Source organism: Megascapheus bottae, chromosome 22, assembly GCF_031878675.1.
Source record: "Megascapheus bottae isolate mThoBot1 chromosome 22, mThoBot2.hap1, whole genome shotgun sequence".
NCBI lineage: Eukaryota > Metazoa > Chordata > Mammalia > Rodentia > Geomyidae > Megascapheus > Megascapheus bottae.
The window spans coordinates 5,883,760-5,905,239 of NC_143530.1; the positions used below are offsets into that span (position 1 = coordinate 5,883,760).

The 21,480-nt window shown below is 34.2% G+C and overlaps 2 protein-coding genes across 4 annotated transcripts in view; one reads left to right on the plus strand and one right to left on the minus strand.

Moving 5' to 3' along the window:
- Runx2 (RUNX family transcription factor 2) overlaps nucleotides 1-21,107 on the minus strand; it is a 177,498-nt gene extending 156,391 nt beyond the window's left edge. Inside the window, exons 1-2 of one of the 2 annotated variants that reach the window (XM_090355549.1) lie at nucleotides 21,018-21,107; nucleotides 20,697-20,819 (exon numbers count right to left, since the gene is read on the minus strand). In XM_090355549.1, the coding sequence (XP_090211675.1) occupies nucleotides 20,697-20,754 (58 nt within the window). In that variant the 5' untranslated portion in view covers nucleotides 20,755-20,819; nucleotides 21,018-21,107. Of the gene's footprint in view, nucleotides 1-20,696; nucleotides 20,820-20,983 lie in introns of both variants that reach the window. The other variant, XM_090355550.1, reaches the window with a different exon arrangement.
- Nucleotides 1-21,480, plus strand: part of Supt3h (SPT3 homolog, SAGA and STAGA complex component) — a 251,889-nt gene that overhangs the window by 12,117 nt on the left and 218,292 nt on the right. The window lies entirely within an intron of this gene.

Here is a 21,480-nt window from a genome sequence, read left to right on the forward strand (position 1 = left end):
CTCACATATTTGCTGGTACTGGGACTTGAATTCAAAGTCACCAGCTCTTGCCTGCCTTCATTGATCATGACTGGTGTTTTACCACTTGAGCCAATTCCTATTATTATACTTCTAAATAAAAATTTTATCCTTATGTAAAATTCACAGGCTGAAAATAATTTTTAGTTAGTTTTCTCTACATTGTAGAATTACTTTTTTAGTTGCACAAATTTGAAAGTTTTGCTTATTTATTAAATTTGTTGATGGTCCTAGGGCTTCAACTCAGGGCATAGGCCTGTCCCTGCACTTTCTTGCTCCAGGCTAGCTATCTAGCTTCAGAGTAGGTACCTAATTAACAAATGTTTTCTGATTTTTTTTTTGTTTCAGTTCTGGGTCTTGACACCAGAGCCTTGAGTGCTCTTTCTTGGCTTTTTCTGCCCAAAGCTGGCTCTTTATCACTTAAGCCACATCTTTATTTCATTGACTTTTGTGGATTAATTGGGATTAAGCATTTCACAAAATTTTCTGCCAGTGCTGGCTTCAAACTGTGATTTTCAGATCTCAGCCTCTTAAGTAGCTAGGATTATAGTCATGAGCCATCAGTGCCTGCCTGCATTTTTAAGAATAAACTTTTTTGACATTTTACTGTATGGAAGTAATGCATCGAGAAGTATACATTCTTGCAATTGAGAATGGTATAGAGACAACTAATTGTCATGAACTAGAATGTGAAAAATCAGGGTTAGGCTTCTAACTTCAGCTCTATATTTCTGCTTCCTGAAAATGTTCATAAAGCAGTCTGTGAGTATGTCATTAGTATGTCCAAAACTGACCTAGTAATTTTCCTAGTATTTCCTGCTTGTCCCTGTTTAGCTTTAAAGAGCCTTAATGTGAACATATCTGAATACTAGTAGATGGCTTTTAAACTGACCTAGGCTTCTTTCAGATGGTTTCCATAGTTCATTTTAGTTTTTCTAGAAATTGAAGCTGAGGGTTTAAGAAGTAGAGATGATTTATAAAGAGGCTTCAATCATGCTAATGATGCTGAAATTCTTGTAGAATTGATTGTGTACTAGACAACTCACCATTTCAAAATAGATGAAGACTGAGACTCCAAGATTGACTTCTCAGACATTACCACTAGTGGATGGCAGAGCCCATGCTTTAGACACATGCAGTACTACATTTTTTTCATTAACATTTTTAGCTTGATTTATATAATTCAGTTTATGAACTTTTACTGGTTCATGTATGACTAATACACTAATAAAATATGTGAAAGCTAAATAATTGTTGAGTTAATAACTTGCTTATTAGCAATGAGATCTGATGTTTTATGAGTATTAGATTAAGTTGTCATTTTCATGTTATCTTAACATTTATTATAATTTTCTTTATTGTTTTGTCAAATCTGTCTCAGCAAGAGCATATCAATAACTAAAGAAAAGTATAATTTTTTCTCCAAAGTTACATACATATTTCTTACTAGATATTATATCTGATATTTCATAATTTGGGGCAAAAATGTAACTATATTATAGAATAAATGTTTATATTTATATTTTAAATATTATTAAATATTAGGTAATATTTAATCACATCTAATCTTATTTCCTGGTATTTAAATTACATTAAAATATGTGTTATAAACTTACACTTTTTGTGAAGTGCGTATGTTTGGTATATTTGAAGATACACGGTTAAGTATACTAATGGGAAGCATTTCAAATTGGTTAGGTCAGTTTCTATCCTGAGGATGAGAATTTGTGTAAAAGTATTGAAGACATAAAAGCACTGTATAATGAAAATTTTGATTACATATATTTTTTCTTTCAGAAATGAAATAGGAAATGTTTTGAGTTTCTAGATCAAACTAAGTACCTGAAAAATAAGTATCATTTTATAAGTGTAACAATAAAAAGTAGATTCTGTGTTTAATAGCACTGTCAGTTTTCTCATGAGAAGAAAATAACAGATTTTCATTTTGGTATACAGTATAATTATTTGGAAGAAAAACATCTTAGAAATGAATGCTTGAAATAAGGGATGATGAAGTCATCTGAGTAATTCTGTGATGATAATCCTTAGTTATAGGGGAAGGAACGTAAAAATTCACAGATCCATTATTTTTTAAATTACAGTACAGTGTAGAGAATGGGCTTCTGTGCTCATGACTAATGTGATGGCAGGACCTAGTTCTACTTGCTGTGCAGATTTTAAAATAGACTTCACTGGTCCTTCCTGTGGGGAATCATGACACTGTTTTTCTGTGTGCTTCCCTAACTCCCTAAGGTTGTTATGTAGTGTACTGTTCTCTCTACTATGTCAACTTCCTAAAACTTTTGAATTCTGCAACATGTTTCAGAGATAGAATTGTGGACCTGCATCTATTTCACAGAGACAATATAAATATTGAATCAGATTGGATTAAAGTACACAGTGTAATTCCTAAACATAATAAGCACTGTGCTGTTTTGTTATCATTTGTTAAAAAAGAATTACCACCATCAGCGTATTGATTTAGAAGGTTGTAAAAAGTGTAGGAGGAAATATTTCTAATTTTGTAGGAATACGTTCGTAGAGAAAAATGAATTTTCCTGTATTGTAACAGGCTCTCCAGTATAGCTGTCTGTAGTGAGTGAATGCCTATTGTGGTGCTGTTTGGTATGATAACCATTTTATTTCATACTTTCAAATAAATTTTAAATTTCATTAAAACTTAAAGTTAACTAGCCACATAGAATTGGTGACCACTATATTGGGTAGCACAGAGAAATAAAGAAGTGCAAATTTTATATAGAATACTTCTTTTCTGGGTTACTTCTGTCTGCCTGGTTGCCTGCCTGCCTGCCTGCTTGCCTGCCTGCCTGCCTGCCTGCCTGCCTGCCTGCCTGCCTGCCTTGCCTGTCTGTCTAATCTAACATGTCTATCTTGGTACCAGTCCTGGGGCTCAACTCAACGTACATACTCTCTCAGAGTGTTTTTTACTCAAGGGTAGTGCGCTACCACTTGAACCACAACTCCCCTTTCAGCTTTTGGTTTACTTGATGATAAGAATCTGTTTCAGACTTTTCTGTCCAGACTGGCTTTGAACTGTAACCTTAAGATCTCACCTCCTGAGTAGCTAGGATTCATAGTAATGAGCCACTGGTGCCCAGCTAACGTCAATATTTTTATTAAGATTGGAAAAAGATTTTTTTTTTTGCCAGTCAGTCCTGGGACTTGAATTCAAGGCACTGTCCTTGGATACTTTTTGCTCAAGGCTAGCGCTTTGCCACTTGGGCCACAGCTCCACGTCCAGTTTTTTCTGAGTATATGGTATTGAGGAATTGAACCCAGGGCTTCATGGATGCTAGGTGAGTACTCTACCACTAGGCTACACTCCTGGCCCCCCAAATCCATTTTATATTATATAACCTATTGATTTATATCTATCTTTAGTCTAGTCACTGATCTGCTTTTTTCTTCTTTCTGTTTTTTTCTTTTTCTTTTTTTTCTAAGTTTTCATTGTCCCACAATTCTGACTGCTTTAACATGTAAGATTTGATTGCGAGGTTTAATATTGCATTTAATTTTCATCATAAGTTTACAAGAAGGGGCTATGAATAATATTGAAATGTATATGGTTTTTGTAGACATTCTTTTGCTAATATATGTGATATGTGCATACTCAGTCCTAAAGTCCTATAAGTACTGTTGTAAATGTATTGTGTTGACCTTGATTAGCAAGCCAGTTTCATTTTTAATGTTTAATCAACATTATGAGTCTTGTTGCTTCTGCCCTTAAGCTAAAAGTCCTACAACCAGTTTTGATGCCTATCTCCATTTACGTTCTTGATTTTCTTCCTCTGGTTTAATATTCAATGCATTTTGTTATACGTTGTCAGGGAGAGTTCTCAGTGAAAACAATTTTACTTCAAGTTGAGTTCCCAGTGGTTTTACTACCACAAATCTTTCCTCTCCGCTCAGAATTGAAATTCTGCCTTTATCAGATAATAAATTATTGCTTTTGACTTTTCTCTGTTCCACTGAATTTTATTCCTTTGCCAGTGCTGCTTTATTTTAGTTATTATAGCTTCTTAATATGTTTTAATACTTGATGTTACTGTTCAAGTCTGTCAATATAACTTTTCTTTTTAAGATATTTCTGGACTCTTTTCTTATTTTCATTCTTCCAGCTGAAATTTTAGGAATCATTTTATCAAGCTCCAGAACAAATTCTGAGTGCAAATTTTAAGCAATTTCATTTTTCTTTCCTTTTTATGCTTTTGTCTCTGTACTCAAATTTCAGACATTGGCCTTTGCCACTTATTTTACTTTTAAAGTTGATTAATGAATCAGTTTTACATTTAGAAAGTTTATTTGAAAGAACACTGGCTAGAAACATTAAAAACAATTCACTAATAAGTGGGTTCCTTAACTAGTGTATGATTAGAGGCTGAGAAGCTTCTCAGTTTTCTTTAATATTTGTTTTTCTTGCTTTAGTGTAGAGCAATATTGTGACAGTAGTGTGTGAAAATGAGCCAACTTGATTTTCAGTTATTGTCCTTTTTTTTTTTTTTTTTTTTGCCAGTCCTGGGGTTGGAATCAAATCCAGGTCTTTGTGCATATGAAGCAAATACTCTAGGCCAAACTCCTGGCACCAGACTGGGGATTGAATGCAGGACCTCAAGAACATTCTTCTTCTATTTTTTTTTTTTTTTGGCCAGTTCTGGGACTTGAACTCAGGGCGTGAGCACCATCCTTGGGCTTTCCTCAAGGCCAGCGCTCTACCACTTAAGCCACAGTACCACTTCCGGCTTTTTTCAGTGTATGTCGTACCCAGGAATTGAACCCATGGCGTTGTGCATGCTAGGCAAGCACTCTACCACTAAGCCAAACTCCTGGTCCCAAGAATATTCTTAACATTTAAGTCATTCTTCCAGTTCCTTTTTTTGGTTTTCAGTTAGTCTCTTTAACTGAACTAGTGATTCTATTAGGATTACAGGTGTACTGCACCAGGGCTATAATATTTTTGAGGGGGGCCAGTTCTGGGGCTTGAACTCAGGGCCTGAGCACTGTCCTTGGGCTGTCTCAAGGCTAGAGGTCTACCACTTGATCCACAGAACCACTTCCGGCTTTTTCTATGTATGTGGTACCAAGGAACTGAACCCCAGGCCTTAGTGCATGCTAGGCCAGCACTCTACCTCTAGGCCAAACTCCCAGCCCTATAATATTTTTTATAGGATATAAAAACTGCATTTTGATTAATAGCGTCTACTGGTACCTATGCAGATATTTCATAAGACTAAATGTTTAATGTATTCATTTTATAAACATTAAAAGTGTGATTATAATATTAATCTTTTTTCCTGACTGCTTAAATGAAAATCCTTCTGTAGTGGATTAGGACCATTTATGAGTACTTAGAGAGTACTAGGAATAGTATACCAGAGTACAGACACCTCAGTCCTCAGATCTCAGCCTCCCAAATAGTTAGGATTAAAGGTGTGAGCTAGTATTAAAGGTGCCGGCTCATCCTTCTTTTTGAATATTTTTCCTAATGTACTATAGAAAATCAAGTTTATTAAATTTGTACTTAAAATAAGCTATGAAAATTTGACAGTTCCTCATCTGAAAAAAATCACTTGAATTTTTTTGCATAAGCTTTGTAGCAGTTTTGATTTACAGTATATGCTTCTTATTTGAGGCTTATGGTTGTATTCCTGATGGCTGAGATTGTCAGGAAGAAGGTCAGAATTTAATATTTTGGAAGTGAATCTCTTCTCAGTACATAATAAAATTTTTACTTCATTTGTGAGGCTTAGAACTCTTATTTTTAATCTAAATAATATGAGAAGCAGTATTTATTTTTAGCTATGCCTATATTACAACTTAATTCTACTTTGAAGGAATAGATAAAGCTCTGGCAAAGATAGAAGGTGAGAAAGCTTGAGGAAAGTGGTGATGAATTTGGGAGGGAAAACTACTGTGTCCATTGGTGTGCAAGGTGTGAAGGACTCAGCTAAGCACTGTCAGCATCTGAATGCCCTGCAGTAAGGTGCATACAGTGCTTAGGTGCTGGGCACAGTGCTACTCTTCAAAGATAATTGGATTAATTTGTGAATTTGGAGGGCTTTGTGGTAAGTCATTGAAATGTGAGGTGTTAGATGTGCTGATCATTGACCGGACCTTGGCTGCTATGGAGGAACAGGATGGAAAGTAAAACAGAGTTGATTTATTTGGAGAAAGTGTGTGTGAGTGTGTGTGTGTGTGTGTGTGTGTGTGTGTGTGTGTGTGTGTGTGTGTATTGTAGAATTCAATGAAGCATACAATTAGGTGGAATGTAAGTACCATTAAGAGAGCCAAAAATAGAACATTAACAAAATGGAGACCTCAGCATGGATATAACCTCCAGGAAGTATTCTTTGACTTTCCTAGTGTTGCTGTCACTGTTCTGTGTGTGCGTGGTCCTAGCACTACTCTTACATAGAAGTTCTCTCATGTCACTACATTCTAGTTAGGGCCTGGCTTGTTGAATTTTCCTGTGTTACCATGCCTGGTGCCTGGGAGGGGCTGGTTAGTGCTGAGTTTCACAGGATGCTTGGAAAGTCATGAAGACAATGTGGCTGTTGTTTGGCAGGATTTTCTGCATGGGAGTAGGTGCACTTGAATGTAAAGTGCAGGCTTATATATAAATAATTCCATTATCCAAAAAGTGGACTTACTTTTTAATGCTTTTAATTGTTTATGGATTTTAAGTATGTAAGTATATCTTTTTTCCCCTTTTTGCCAGTCCTAGGGCTTGAACTCAGAGCCTGGGCACTATCCTTGAGCTTTTTCAAGGCTAGTGCTCTACCACTTCATCTATAATACCACTTCCAGCTTTTTCTGTATATGTGGTACCAAGTAATTGAACTCAAGGCTTTGTGCATTCTAGGCAAGCACTCTACGACACTCCTAGACCTCTATAGGCTTTTAGTACCTATGGTAACTGATAATTATTACTGTTGTAGGTGCTATGTAAAGAGAAATTAATAATTAGGAGCTCTTGGTGGAAATATAGGCTCTAAAACAATGTTTGTGGAAAAAAACAAAAAGAAGGTTCTGGTAGAAGGAAAATACTAGTGTTTGTTACTGTATCTGTCTTTGTTACCTAGCATATTGTATATACATTTATTTGTTTATTTGAAATAGGAAAGGGAAGGAGGGAAAATAAGATGATTGGGAGGGGGCGTGAGAAGGGAAATGGGGACAAAAACATAAGAAGGGACATTAATGTGTGAGAAATAATGCACCTACTATCTAGCAAATATAACTGTAACTCCTCTATACATTACCCTGATAATAAAATATAAAAGAATAAAAAAAGAATACCAGTGTGCATGACTGGGCAACTAAGATAGGTATTTCAGCTAAGGGCTAGTTTGTGTAGAGTGGAGAGCAAGTTAAGTATAGGTAGGGGAAAGTTTGTTGAAGTTGAAGTGGGAGTTCTTAGTGTAAGAAATACAGGAATTTCAGAGTTTTGCTCGAAATTTCTTCAAAGGCTACACAAGCTTGGAGCTTTTCTTCAGCTTTTCTTCATCAGCTAACTGATGGTCTTAATCATCTTCCCTCACATTGTTGTATCTTCTCCATAAATGAATTTGAATTACCCCTTGGCTTGACAGTTTCTCAAATTTACAGTTGTCTTCTCTATTTTCTGTTTTTCCTGTGTTGGTGGTCATGGAAAGGTAGGGTAGGAAGAATAGACATCTACATTTGTGGGATACTGGACCACTAAGCAAGTAGCATAGAATGTCAGTCTCAGGGCAGTTGTTGCAGAATGGATGTCTGTAGATCTGTCAGCCCAAGGCGACCACTGGCTAAGATTCTAGGGAGGATTCTTTATTAAAGGTATGATTTGTGAGAGGTTACTAGGAACAAAATAGTTTTTCCCAGCTGTAGCCATATCTTACAAACTCTGCACTACTAAATACTGCCTCTAGAACATGGGACAACAGGGAGGAGAATGCAGGTCTGTAACTGCAATGCCTCGAGTGGTGGAAGATGACATTATGAGGGGGCACGCACATAGGACCTCCTGTTCAGTCCTCCTCATTTGAAGCTTTGCCTGTGGAAGAGGAAGTAGATGAATCTTTTTTCTGTCAATCTCCTGAGTCTTTCTGAAGTGGGGCATAGGATATAAACTGTGACCATAATTCTCTCCATCAGAGCTGTGTGCCAGAGATGGATGAAAGCTTCAGGGAATCCGAAGCCTGTTGGATACTTCTCCAAATTGTATGTTGGTTTGAGCAGGGCTTCTCAAACCTTGCTTTACTAACTTGCTGATTTGAATTCAGGAATCCTGTGATTGGCCTCATCATCTGCACTTTGAGTTAATATACTTTCTGGTCATGCTTGTGCTGCTGGCTTGTTAGCACACAATGTGAGATTTCAGGTTCAGACCTGGGTGGATTTAGGGATTGAAAGGCTGATCTAACTAGGAGCTATAACCACTTTGAGTACAGGTACCTTTTTAATTTACTTTTCAAAGATAATTCTTGAGGTGGGTGATAGTATTTTTGCAGATGTGGAAAGTGAACACAAGGAGCTTGTGGTCAGGTTATATGATAAGTAGGTTTACGGTGATTTAATTTTATTGGACACCAAAGCCTTGCCAGTCAGTCACGTTTCCCTAAGTCTGTTCTTTCTGATCATTTTCCTTCTTACAAGTAGTTTCTAATAGGAGGACTTGCTCTGTTTCTTACAACTTGAGCATGGGACAGTAAACATCTTGTTTCCTATGCCTTTGTTTTCAAACATTAGACCATACTGTTCGCTGAACCTAAAAATTATTATATTCATGTATTTTAGGTGAAAATACGTTGACCAATAGCAAAATCAAGCATTTTCCAATCCTACGCTGTATAAACACAGCTTAATATGATTGTTGGGGATTCCTCTGATATGTACACACTGTAGAATTTAAAAGATCCCATTCAATTCCCTGTCATATTTTTCCTTCTAATCACAGTTTTAATAGTGACAAAGAAACTCTTCGTGTGCTTCCCCATTTTCCTCCTGGTGGTTACTCCTGTCAGCATTATGTCTACACTACAGTCTCATTTTCCTAAAGTTTCCCCTGGCCTAGTAATTCTGTTGCCATATTTGTCTGCTATTTTCTTTGTGCTAATTTCAACTTGTCCATGTTTTGTTTGGGGGCTGAGAGTTTGGCCTAGTGCCAGAGTGTTTGCTTGGCATGCCTGAAGACCCAGGTTAAATTCCTCGGTACCATGTACATAGAAAAAGCTGGAAGTGTAGTGCTGGTTCAAGTGGTAGAGCTCTAGCCTTGAGAAAGGCCAAGAACAGTGCTCAGGGCCCTGAGCTCAAGCTCCAGACTGGCAAAAAAAAAAAAAAAAAAAAAAAAAGTAAAGGGATTGGGTTTGAATGTCAGTTCTTCATGTGACCTTGGCCAGGTTTTAGTACCTCATTGCTCAACTGTACATAATGAAGATACCTCTCTTATATAAGGAATTTTGAGAATTAAATAATGTTTAGCACAGAAGTTGGAATAGTAAACAAAATAAACCTAAAAAATAAAGCAGTTTCAATTCAAGCATAAGTTATCCTATTAAAAAACAAAAATCACAGGCCAGGTTAAGAACTTGAGTTTCCAAAGTATGTACGTTTGAGCCTAATTAAGTTAATTTAAAGCTTAAAATATTCAGTTTTTAGCACAGATTGTTATGTAATTAGAATAGCTAATCAGTCCCAATAGTGTTTGGTGCTATTCATTGTATCATTTGTGTTTTTTTTTTAAATTTCTTGTTTTTTAATTTACTTGTTTCTTCCTTTGGTGCTACTTGTTCTTGAACTCAGGGCCTGGCGCTTGGTAGGTGGGTGGGTGCACTTCACTAGAGCCCTACAGCTCTTTCCATATTTGTATTACTTGTTAAATACAACCATTGACTGACATCTTTACTACAAAAAAGGGAAAGAAAGAAAATGGTAATGTTCTATTTCTTGTGAATAAGTTTTCTTGTAGAGATAAATTTGTAATTAATGGTCTCTATCCATCTTGACTTCATCTGATTTCTTTGTAAGTTGGTTATCTATTGGTTCCCACACATGGCTGGTTTACTGGGGAGGTTTTGTTTAAAAAAACTCAAAAGATTTTCCCTCTCCCACCCTTTCTTTCCAAGATCTATTCCTTAGGCTATGCATCATTCATGGACAAGTCTTACATAACTCCTTGAGCTCTTCAATGGGAGATACTGTTGTAGTTATTCTTTAAAAAGTGTTACAGTCAAGGAGTAGGGCACGTTGTTTATTTTGCAAGATAAGGTGTTTGTGGTAAATACTTTCAAAGAAAATTTCAGAGTTACCTTTGATATCTCAGAGTAACTACTGAGTCTAGAGAGTCATGTTTTTAATGTGCTTTTTTAAAAATGTAATTTCAAGACAGTGTTTTTAGGGAAAATATAAAACAGGACATTGAGTATGGAAATATTCTTTTAATTTTTATCCCAAATTACTATATTTCTGTGTTTATGTTATCCTGCATAGTGTTTATTTCATGAAATGTCCTCTGCTGATGACTCCAAGCAGCACTAGGAGGGAGGAAGGGGATACCCAAGGGAGGGAACCCAGTACCCAAGACAGAAAATTTAAGGAAGCTCCACGAAGGGGAAGAACGGGGCTTCCTTCATTTTGATTTTTTTGCCTCCTCCCCTGTCACACTCTGCCCCCATCCTACTTCATCAAAGTAAGCTGCATACTATTATTTTGATTCTAGTTTAGAATCATCTCATGCATGCTTACATACTTTATATAAAAAGCTGACGACAAGGTGAAAATGAAGTAGTTGAAACCAATTTTATATTAATAATAAGTTAAATTTCAGAAAAAAAACCCAAGAGCATAGTCATTTTCTTCATGCTCCAGAGCTCAGAAATTCCAGAGCTTCAGAGAGCTTCAGAAATCCCAGTTTAATAGACTCTTGTCTGACACTGCCATAAACTTGGTTGTTTTACCTGAAATTCATATTGTGGTAGCTATTATATGTTCTTTCTGTAAGACACAGTCCTCACTGTCATTTCCCAGTGAAAACTCATGGATGATCATTGAAGTAATAAGTAGTGACTCTAGTTTTATTACATTTTTACTAATTGAGAATTATTGAGAACTTGCCTATAATTTGTGTGTGTATGAGTGCTACATCTGGATATGCTCAGGAAGTTGTTTGCCTTTTTAAGAAAACAGTGTGCACTGAAAGTGGAGCTTTTTCAGAGGCGAGGGTCAAGGTAATGGATGGTGAGCTAAATGTGAGGAAGCATGATATTGTGAATTACTGTTTGGTATACATACCTAATGCAGGAATTAGCTGCTGCAGCCATGAGTGAAGTACCACGTGCAGAAAGCAAGAGAGATAGGCTACACAGAACTTTCTCTGTAAACCCCAGAAAGTAAACTAGAGTACAACTTAGTTTATTCAACAAAGATTAAATTCTATAAGTTCCAGTTTGATACTTTTGTAGGATACTTTTGTGTAATTAGAGTATGAAGGATCTTTTAGAATTTGTTAAATTTTGTAGATGTGATATCATTGTCAGGTTAGAAAGTTTTATTTCTTAAAGTTAGAGTTTATATCAAATACACTTTCTTTTCTCTAAAATAAATTATTTCTGCTCACAGTGTTGCCAAAGTAAGTTTTCTCAAGTAGAATTATTCATATTTAGCTCCACTGATAATGTTTAAAATAAAAATAAACCCATAACAACCAAAGGTGGAGGGATATCTAGATTTGTTTTTAGCTTTCTTTTTCATGGCTTCTCAGAAGTGTATCATATTATAAATACATTCAAAATGTTTTGCTCTGAGGATATGTAACATTCCTATAAAGGTTAAATCAATAAAAGTGATTTGGACACATTCCTAAGCATGGCTAGAACAGGTAGCCCGTTGTTGTAGGTACCCTCAAGTTTCTGGAGCAGATCATTATGGCGTAGCAAAGGAACTTAGTAAAGGTTGCTTTCTATGTGTGGATGAATCAACTTGCAAAAAGAATTTCTAGGCTTCTTGAAATGAATGTTTTTAACATAGCCTCCATGTGTTGGTTTGATTATATATTTTAAAGAGTTTTGGAGCTTTTTTATCTTCTCGAATGCTGAAGATACATCGTTATTGATAAGGAAGAGGTATGTACAATAGAAATGCAGGGTCACGCTTTTCTAGCAAATTTAGATTAAACGATAGTTTTGTGATTATACAAAATATTCCACATTATAATAATAATAATAGTAAAGTTAGATATTTCTTTTTAGTCTTCTAGTTTTTAGAAGAGAATTCTGTGGTCATAGAGTATTTCTGCTTAAATCCAAGCCTCCCTTTTAAAGTGCTCAAATGAACTCTGTTTTTAAAAAGTATGTGTATTTCTCCTATATTTACAGTTGGTTTCTACTGTATTATTTTAAAAATTTTTATTGCTAGGTAATTTTATGCATTTGTTTGCATTTTTTGTTCGTTTCATATGTTTTGCATTATTTAAGTTTTTGGATCACACTGTTTTTATAGCTATTTTTCAAATATATCTGCCAATTTACAAGGTCATTTTTCCTAAAGTTATAAAGTAGCACTGAAGGCTTTAAATGTTTGTGTATTAAAAATGTTTGTGTATTAAAAAAAAAAGAACACATCGAACTGACCATATATTTGAATTAAAAAGGGTTAAAGTCAGGTAGATATTTTAAGTTTCTTCTGTTAGTGGTTTCATTTGAAAATTTCCTTCCTATCCTTTTGTGCATGTAATATATAGTTAGTTTGTAAATAAATACTTGGTACATGATTTAACTTCAATGCCAAGAATGTGACTTGACTATATTTCAGCAAGAACTTTTTATATGTGAGAGTTAACCATTTAATAATAAATAATTTAGCACCTTTAACCAAATATTTTAAAAATATTTACATGTGTATTATCAATTCAGAAGTTTAATGAAAATAAAAGTAAGCCTAACAGTGTTCAGCATTTGATACATGCTATTATTATTTCTAGATGTTTTGTGAGTGCAATTGTCACTTGCGTGCATTTCTCTAAGCATATTGATGCACTCAATATTTTATAATAAATCTCTCCTACTGAATTAGAGTGAAGTTTTTCTAACTGTACTTACTGTTCCAATTTAGTATAAATGGTAGCAATTTCAAAATGTGAACATTTATAATATACAAGGTTTTCTTCTAAATTATTGTGAAACGGGACATTTAGTTTTAAGAGGGAGAATATAAAGAATATAAAGAAATTCTGTATGAATATTGGAATTTATAAGAATATGAATCTCTTTCTGCTATGAAGAGAAGGTTGGACTATTAATCAGAGGACAGATTACATTAAATTTGTGTTTACATTACTCTCCAAGTGTATTCCAGTAAGATTGTAAGTGTTGTCCTCTTAAGTATTTTCATTTTAGTACCAATCTTTATATTTGTAAGAGCAGGGGCAAATTTTTGCAATCTGTCAAAAGCTGGATTACCTTAAAAGATCTTATGAGGGGTAAAGAATTTTAATGAATTATCTTTTATAATCAGTTATTTTACCTAATGTTAGTGTGCATCCTTTTGAAGGGAGTTTTCTCATAGACAGCTCATCTCTTAAATTTTTAATTGAGTCAGTCCCTTACTATGAGATGCTGACATACTTATTTTCCCTTTCTTTCTTTTCTTTTCTTTTCTCTTCCCTTCCCCTTCCTTCCTTCCTTCCTTCCTTCCTTCCTTCCTTCCTTCCTTCCTTTTCTTTTCTTCTTCTTTTTTTTTTTTTTTTTTAACAATACTGGGCATGGAATCTAGGGCATTTAGCATGTGAGGCAAGGGCTGTACTACTTGCTGTTCTTTCTATAATCACTACTGTTGTTGCATATATCTGTAATCTGAGAGACGTTTATGAAATAAAGAATTCATTTTTCTCTGAAAATTATTTCCCCCCAAGCTGTTCTTATGTAACGTAACTTATAATGAAAGTATCACTACTAAAAATAAATCTGAACCTTTTATCTTCTTCAAATTCAACTATTTTCTAGGACCAAGTTATAGTGATATAGCAGCAGGTAGAAATATTAATCATGCAACGTAGTGTATTAATACATAATAAAATAAGATAAATGTGATATTCTGTTTTGAGCTGCAAAGTATCATCACGATTAGCTTCATTAAAAATTTTCAAATTATCTAGCAGAAACAATCCTGCCTTCTTAGAGATTTCGAGCCTACTGAGGCTCTTCTGTAGAGGAGTTCAGTAGAGAAATTTAGAAGGTAATAATAATTATTATTGAAAAATGCCAAAAATTAAGAGACCAGTATTTTTTATTTTTAGTTTTTTTTGCCAGTCCTGGGCTTGCGCTCAGGGCCTGAGCACTGTCCTTAGGCTTTATCAAGGACACCTCGCTACCACTTGAGCCTCAGCACCACTTCTGACTTTTTCTATGTATGTGGTATCAAGGAATTGAACCCAGGTCTTTGTGCATGCTAGGCAAGCACTCTACCACAAGGCCAAACTCCCAGCCCCCAGTATTTTAATTGTCTATCCAGGTTACACAGACAATGAATAATATACTTATTTACCACTTAGAGTTCTTCTGTGCGATAATTTCCATAAACAGTGCATCTCTTAGCAGGCCATTGTACTTAGCTTTGCTTTTGCAAACTAATGATTCATTTTACTGATGTCAGTTCTTAATTGGCATTTAAGTTTACAACTGGAAAATAATGTGCGTGGGTTTTATAAGTGCCTTATTGATTATTCTAATCTTCAGCTTCTTAATAGATGCCAAATCTCTTTTATTGGTTTTACATATTAATATTTCTTGGGCAGTATACATGCAAAAATAATTACTTTCAAGGAGATATGAACACTACATCAATGAAATGTTTTACAATTGATTTTTTTTTGCCTATATGGTCATGACATTCACAGTCATAAATATGAATATACTACATAAAACTTTTAAGTGAGATTGATAGGTAGAAGAAATTTAAGGTGAATATATGTGGCAAATATTTTGTTTCTGTGTAAAAATATGGCCATATCTATACAATGTTTTGTGGAATACCACATCATTATTCTAATTTTTACAAAGAAAGACTGTGTCTATATATATGTCTAAAGTTTTATTGCTGATTGTTACTTTGGTTTTGGCTAGCATTTTCCCTTTATTTTTTTTGCTTTTGCTGAACCACATAATAAAGTTAGTTGTGAGATACGTGACCATAAGAAATATGTAAATAATGGTTTGGCACACACAAGGCTCGTGTAATTTTAGGGGGACCTGTAAATGTATATTTAAGTTCATGGGTTTTGGGTTTGAGCTTTTATGTAAAGTGTGTTTATAGTTAATGGTAGGTATAATGATTCTAGTAGACAATAGTGATGTACAAAAAAGTCATTATAACTGAATAGTATAATACAGTGAATTTAGTTGACTTTGTAGTAAAAATCGTTTGCCTTGTACAGGATATTTAGATTTGCCCTGCTAATTTCACTTATCTAATCTAACTCATATGCAGTTTAAGAGAAATGGCAGTGTAAATAGTGGAGATCATAAAGTCTTCTCATTGGCTGTCAGTCTAATTTTAAATATATTTTGGAGATTATTAACTTGGCAAAAATTTTAACATCAGTATAATAATTTTCCATATCTTAAGCATTATACAAAATTGTATTCACTTTATATGTTTATGTGCTTATGAATTCCTTTCCTTGTGGATGGTAGATTTAACAGATAAATGACCTAGGTTCGATTCCTCAATACTACATACATAGAAAAAAGCCAGAAATGGTGCTGTGGCTCAAGTGGTAGAGCTCTAGCCTTGAGAAAGCCCAAGGACAGTGCCCAGGCCCTGACTTAATGAAAGTAAACCAGTAGTTATTGTGTTTTATTTAGGCCAGAATCACAATCACTATGATTTTTGGTCCTGAACATATATCAGATTTGTGGGGGGAGGTAAGGTGATTAAGGGTATAGAACCCAGGGCCTTCTGCATGTGAGGCTCTATCACTGAGCTCCACCCCAATCCCTATACCTTGAAGCTTTGAGTATTAATAACAATATAGAATATTTATGGGAAATGCACAAATAACATTGTTATTTTCATTAAAAGTATTACTTACATAGCAGGTATCCCTTTAAGAACTGTTTTAATTCCAATTTAGCTCATTTCATTTGAGGTTAATGCATTATGTTAACTGACATAGTTTTTTATTTATTACTAGGAAATGTTTGAAAACTAGGCTTTAGTACTAACTCCATTTAACAATAGCAAGATCTTAAAATAATGTCATCTATTCATTAGTGTTCCAAACCTATTATACAATGTCTTCAGTAGTACTGTGAGCAGGAAATTCCTGTGTTATTCTACATAAGATGGAGATATATATGCAGTATAATAAAGATTTGCTCTCAGTTGCTATATAGGCCTTAAAAAGTTAAATGGAAATGTATGGTCTGTTTTATGTATATTTTCTGTTGAATGGACAAAAGCTTGTGGTTAACTGTGATTAAAATTTGTAAGAAAACTCCCTTTGAATAAAGTATTGAGTTTCCTTATTTTTAAAATTTGTGACCCATTAATCAAAACACCTCCAGTGAATGCCATAATCTTTTCAAAATTATAAGAGATTACATTAAGATGTGTAAGTATCATGTGAGATTTCCTTTTCTAAAGATTTGTTTTAAAATATGAATTATTTCATGAAGATTTTCTATATACTTGAGACCATTTGAATATTTTATATTAAAATATTCAGATATTATCATTTATTATTATCTTTAACATGTGATGATAATGACTTAAAAAAATTTAAGTGGAAATTATATAGCAGTCATTGGTTTAAGAGAAAGATTGCATTAAGGTAACCTGTTAGGAAGTCTGCCTAAATTTATATTGAATTTTCTAATACGTGTTATAATAATATGTTTATTTTGGTAAATGAATGAAAAAATAGTTATGCATGGTCACAGTTACAGTTTTAGTTTTTGTAGGAAATATTTTTTTTTCACATTGGATTGATGTTATTTGTGTAGTTAGCTATATATATATTTTGAAAGAGACACTAGAGGTTGTTTCATTGAAACTTATATAAAATGTCTCTAAAGATTTTTGGTAATAGCATTTACTTGATGTTCCTGATGAACTTTTGCATTGACTTAGGATTGTCATAGCTTAGTATTTTGGAACAAATTTTAGAGTATCACTGAAGATTGGCATTTTTATGCTTTGGTGAGCAATTTAAGATGTTACCCTGTTTTTCCATCACTTTTCAAGTATGCACGGGTGCATCATTAATCATAGGAAATGCAAATATAAATAATCCAGTCCCATTGAATTTTTATATGAATACTTACCTTTTCCTTTATATATATGTATATATAATATAGTTGAGGTATTTAGGTAACCTTTAACCTTTTGCTTTAACAAAGAAGTACAGTATAAAAATATTACCACATTTTCATGTGAGCAGTTCTTGAGAGGAAAAAAAATGGCCTCTAGATGAATATTTGTTGAAAAAAAATGGTAATACAGAATGTCTTAACTCTGCCCCAATATAGTACTTGAGGACCACCAGTGTGTAAAATTGAAAGCACATGAGTTTTGAAGCACTAGAAAAGGTTTGTAATTGATTAGCGCTGCTTGGAAGTATTGAAGTACAGTGTGATTTGATTTGTGAATGGTTCTATTCAATAAAGATTAATTCTGTGTGTTTGATAAAATCTTAGTGCCTTCAATGACTTAGCTTCCCCCCTTGCAGTTTATTTAATCATCAAATACTTCAGTGTTCTTTTAACAAACTGGAACATTTCTATCTTGCTGAATTCAACTTTAGCATGACTGATTTAAACAAGTCAGACTATCAGTGATTAGCTTGTAGGGTATAATTGAATAGATTAATTTTTTTATTAAAAGAACTAAAATGTATCATAATGAAATCATGTATATTTCATGCCTTTCTTGTGATTTAAAGGTTCACATGAACTATTATGATCTTTCCCTGTAATTTCTGTTTGATCATTTATATCAAAAAATTACTAAAAATTGAAAGTGGAATCATTAACCATATTTCATGTAAAATCAGAATTATTTATTAGACAGTAATAAAATCTTTGGGAACTGCATGCCCTAACATTTTTAGCTTCTAATATCTATTAGTCTTCCATGTTAGTTCTTGACTTAACTCTCCCTGGATTATGGAATTTAGCTCTTCCTGTTTTAGAGACAAAACTGTCATTGATACAGACCACAAATATTGTTTAGGAAATCACTGGTCACATATCTGTCTTATCAGTTAAAACTCTGGTCATTTACGGAGATTTTATGTAGAAATTTAATCAGTCAGCTGATAATTTTTCACAAGTTCTTAATTATAACATAGTTGATGAGTCAATCTACTATTTCCAACAAGCTTTATTTATAATAAATAATGATCTGATATTCAAAGTTCTTCGTAAAAGTATGCTGAGAGATCAAGGACATTTAGACTCTCACTGGCAGATTTCTGTCTCACACACTTACACACACACATATGCACGCACACACAGACATACTTTTGACTCCTTAGAATTAAAGTGAGATAATCAGTATGTCCTTTGTCCTTTACCTCAATTGTCTTTGTTAACTGTCTTATGAAATTAGGCTATATTCTTAACACATTTCATTTCGTAGTTGTAACAGTCTTTCTATAAGAATTTAAAGGCTAAAGTGAGGTTTTAGACTTCACTTAGATTATGAAATGAGGACATGTATGCATTGCATTGGGATGATAACCTATATTGAAAGTCCACTATCCACCTATAATATATTCTGGTGTACTGGGTTCTTGTTAAGCTCTCTATCCTGGCTCTGAAGTGCTATCTGGGGGAGGGGGAAGGGAAATTTACAGAAGATAAATTGGTTGCACTGTTAAAAATATTACATCCAACAGAAGATGATCTTTATTCGGTTTACTTTTATGTCTTTCATAGAAACTTGATTAGGCTTTGGAAGTTTTAATGTAGAATAATTCTTAAAAATGTTGTAGATATTAGACCCCTTGTAATATAGAAGGAGCATTTCATCATTCTTTGTGACAGCTTTATTTCTAATGATGAGGTGTTCTTAACTGTTTGATATGCCTGTTGCAACTAATCCCTCCATGTAACAATTTTTTCTCATCTCTTGAGAGGTAGTAGCAAAAGATCTTCCATGTGAGCTGTTAGTTACAATATGGGTTATAATGCAGTCCAGTTTGGAGTTATTTTCTGCTTCCTAAATACAGAAAATTTGAGTAATGCTTAATATCCACTATTAAATTTTTTATAATCAGTGATTATTATGTTGTATGTATTGTAATTGTGAAGGGACCCACTTATAGCTATTGAGGGAGTTATTATAGCAATTTTACGTTTTGTAAGATATGAAGTACATTTCCTTACTCTAGAAGAGAAATACTTTTCCCTGTCTTCAGGTCTAATTATTTCTCTTTGACCTAAACTCAGAATGATCCTTTCTCCAGTAGTGGCCAGTTAAAATGTGTGAAGTAGGAGGAGTAAGCAGACTCCAATCGTTAGTTGAAAACGACATAGCAAAGTTAATATTGGTAGATGTGGCAAAACGATTTATTTTAAAGGAAAAAAGAAAACAATTAAAACAGCCTCATAGTAGGAACATGCTGGACATCATAAAGCGAATCTTGTAAGTGTTCTGATATTTTACTCTAGTACCCTGCCAGCTGATAAATATTGAGATCATTTATATGCCTGTATCAACTTGGAATTAAATATTAAAGAACTGTATTATGCCTGTTCTGTTTTATTGAAGTCCAGCATGATTTAATAAGTATGGCTCTTTATATAATCCAAGGTATCTTTTGGGAGTTTTGTTTTCTCCAAGATTAAAAACACTATTCATTTTGGTAGGTCCAAGAAAGTAATTAAAAGAATCTTAGAGGTTTCAGTGTTTCCTGAGTCTATCACAAACTTCACAAGTCCTTACAGTGTATAGATGTAACACAGAATTATTTAGAAAAATACATTTGTGGGTTTTAAAAGACTTTTAAACTTTTAAGTATCTTGGGTAACTCTGAAGATCTCTTCAGAATGTTTATGATGTACTTAGAATAATTTTATTCTACTTGAATGTGTGTTTCAGTTATATCAAGTTGTTTAAAAACAAGAATGTAGATATCTTACAATGCAGTTAGAAATTACAGATTTTTGTTGGTTGAACTGGTTAAAATGTTAGCTTTCCTCCAGGTTTATTTCTGTATCATACAGGGAAGGCCATAATGTTAACGATAATTTTGTGGTCTGTTATTTTGTAAAATCGCTTCCTTTTTGAACTTTACTCAAACATTGAGAGCTGCTGAGTCAATAATTTATAATAAATTTGATTAATTTAGTATCTGATTTTATTAAAGTAAAAGTTAATGAGAATATTGAACTTTTACTGTTTTAACATCCTCATTTCAGTTCCTCTGGAAAACATTTGATTACCATAATTCCATTTAATTTTGTCTATTTCATGTCATTACTACAAGAGTTAAAGTTACAGATGCCAAGCACAAATTTTTTTAGCAATTTCCCTTTTCAGTTTTTTGATGCAACTAAATAGCATTATTCTTATGCACTTTACTATACTCTTATCTGGCCAAACTAGCAGCTTATCAAGAATTACACCTTTATGTTTGCAGGCTCATATCTTATAGGATTTTAAAATATGATAACACTTACCCCAAAAGAAGTTTTGCTGGCATGGTGTCACTGTGCTGAAGAGGCTGTTTGATGCCATAGTCCCTCCTTCTTTTCCAGATAGAACTTGTACACTCTGTTGTAAATACTGCTTGCAGCCTTAAACTGAAAATACAAACCATACCCAAACCTTGTTTTAGTTTTACAGTATGCCTGGAGTACATAGACTTTATATTTATTTTTTCTGTCAAGAAATTATGTAGCTGGTAACATGTGAAAAGCAAGGAAACAAAACAAAAAGAGAATGAGCAAATATTTGAAGGACCTACTATTACTGCATAGACTGTGGTTAGAGGCACTCACTGACTCTGTTGGTCTCGGTGGCTGGTAGTGACCTGCGGAGATTAACCATTTAAAAACCAGAGACTTCTTGCTGTCCTCCTGGAGAAAGTTTGCACCGCACTTGTGGTTCTGTGGTTGTTTGTGAGGCGAATGAAGCATTCACACAATCCAAAAAAGCAAAAGCTTTAAAACTCCTTTTTTTTGCAAGCACTATTACTGGAGAGGCAGAATCATGTGGTTTGTGACCTCACAGTACTCAAAGTAAAGTGGGACTGCCTACTGTGGCTTTCCCTTGCTCTCTCTCTCTCTCTCTCAGTCTCTCTCAGTCTCTCTCTCTCTCTCTCTCTCTCTCTCTCTCTCTCTCTCTCTCTCTCTCTCTCTCTCCCCCCCTCCCTCCCTCCCTCCCTCCCTTCCTCTCCCTCTCCTTCTTTCCCTCCCTCCCTCCCTCTCTCTCTCTTCTCTCTCTCTTCTCTTTCTCTCTCCC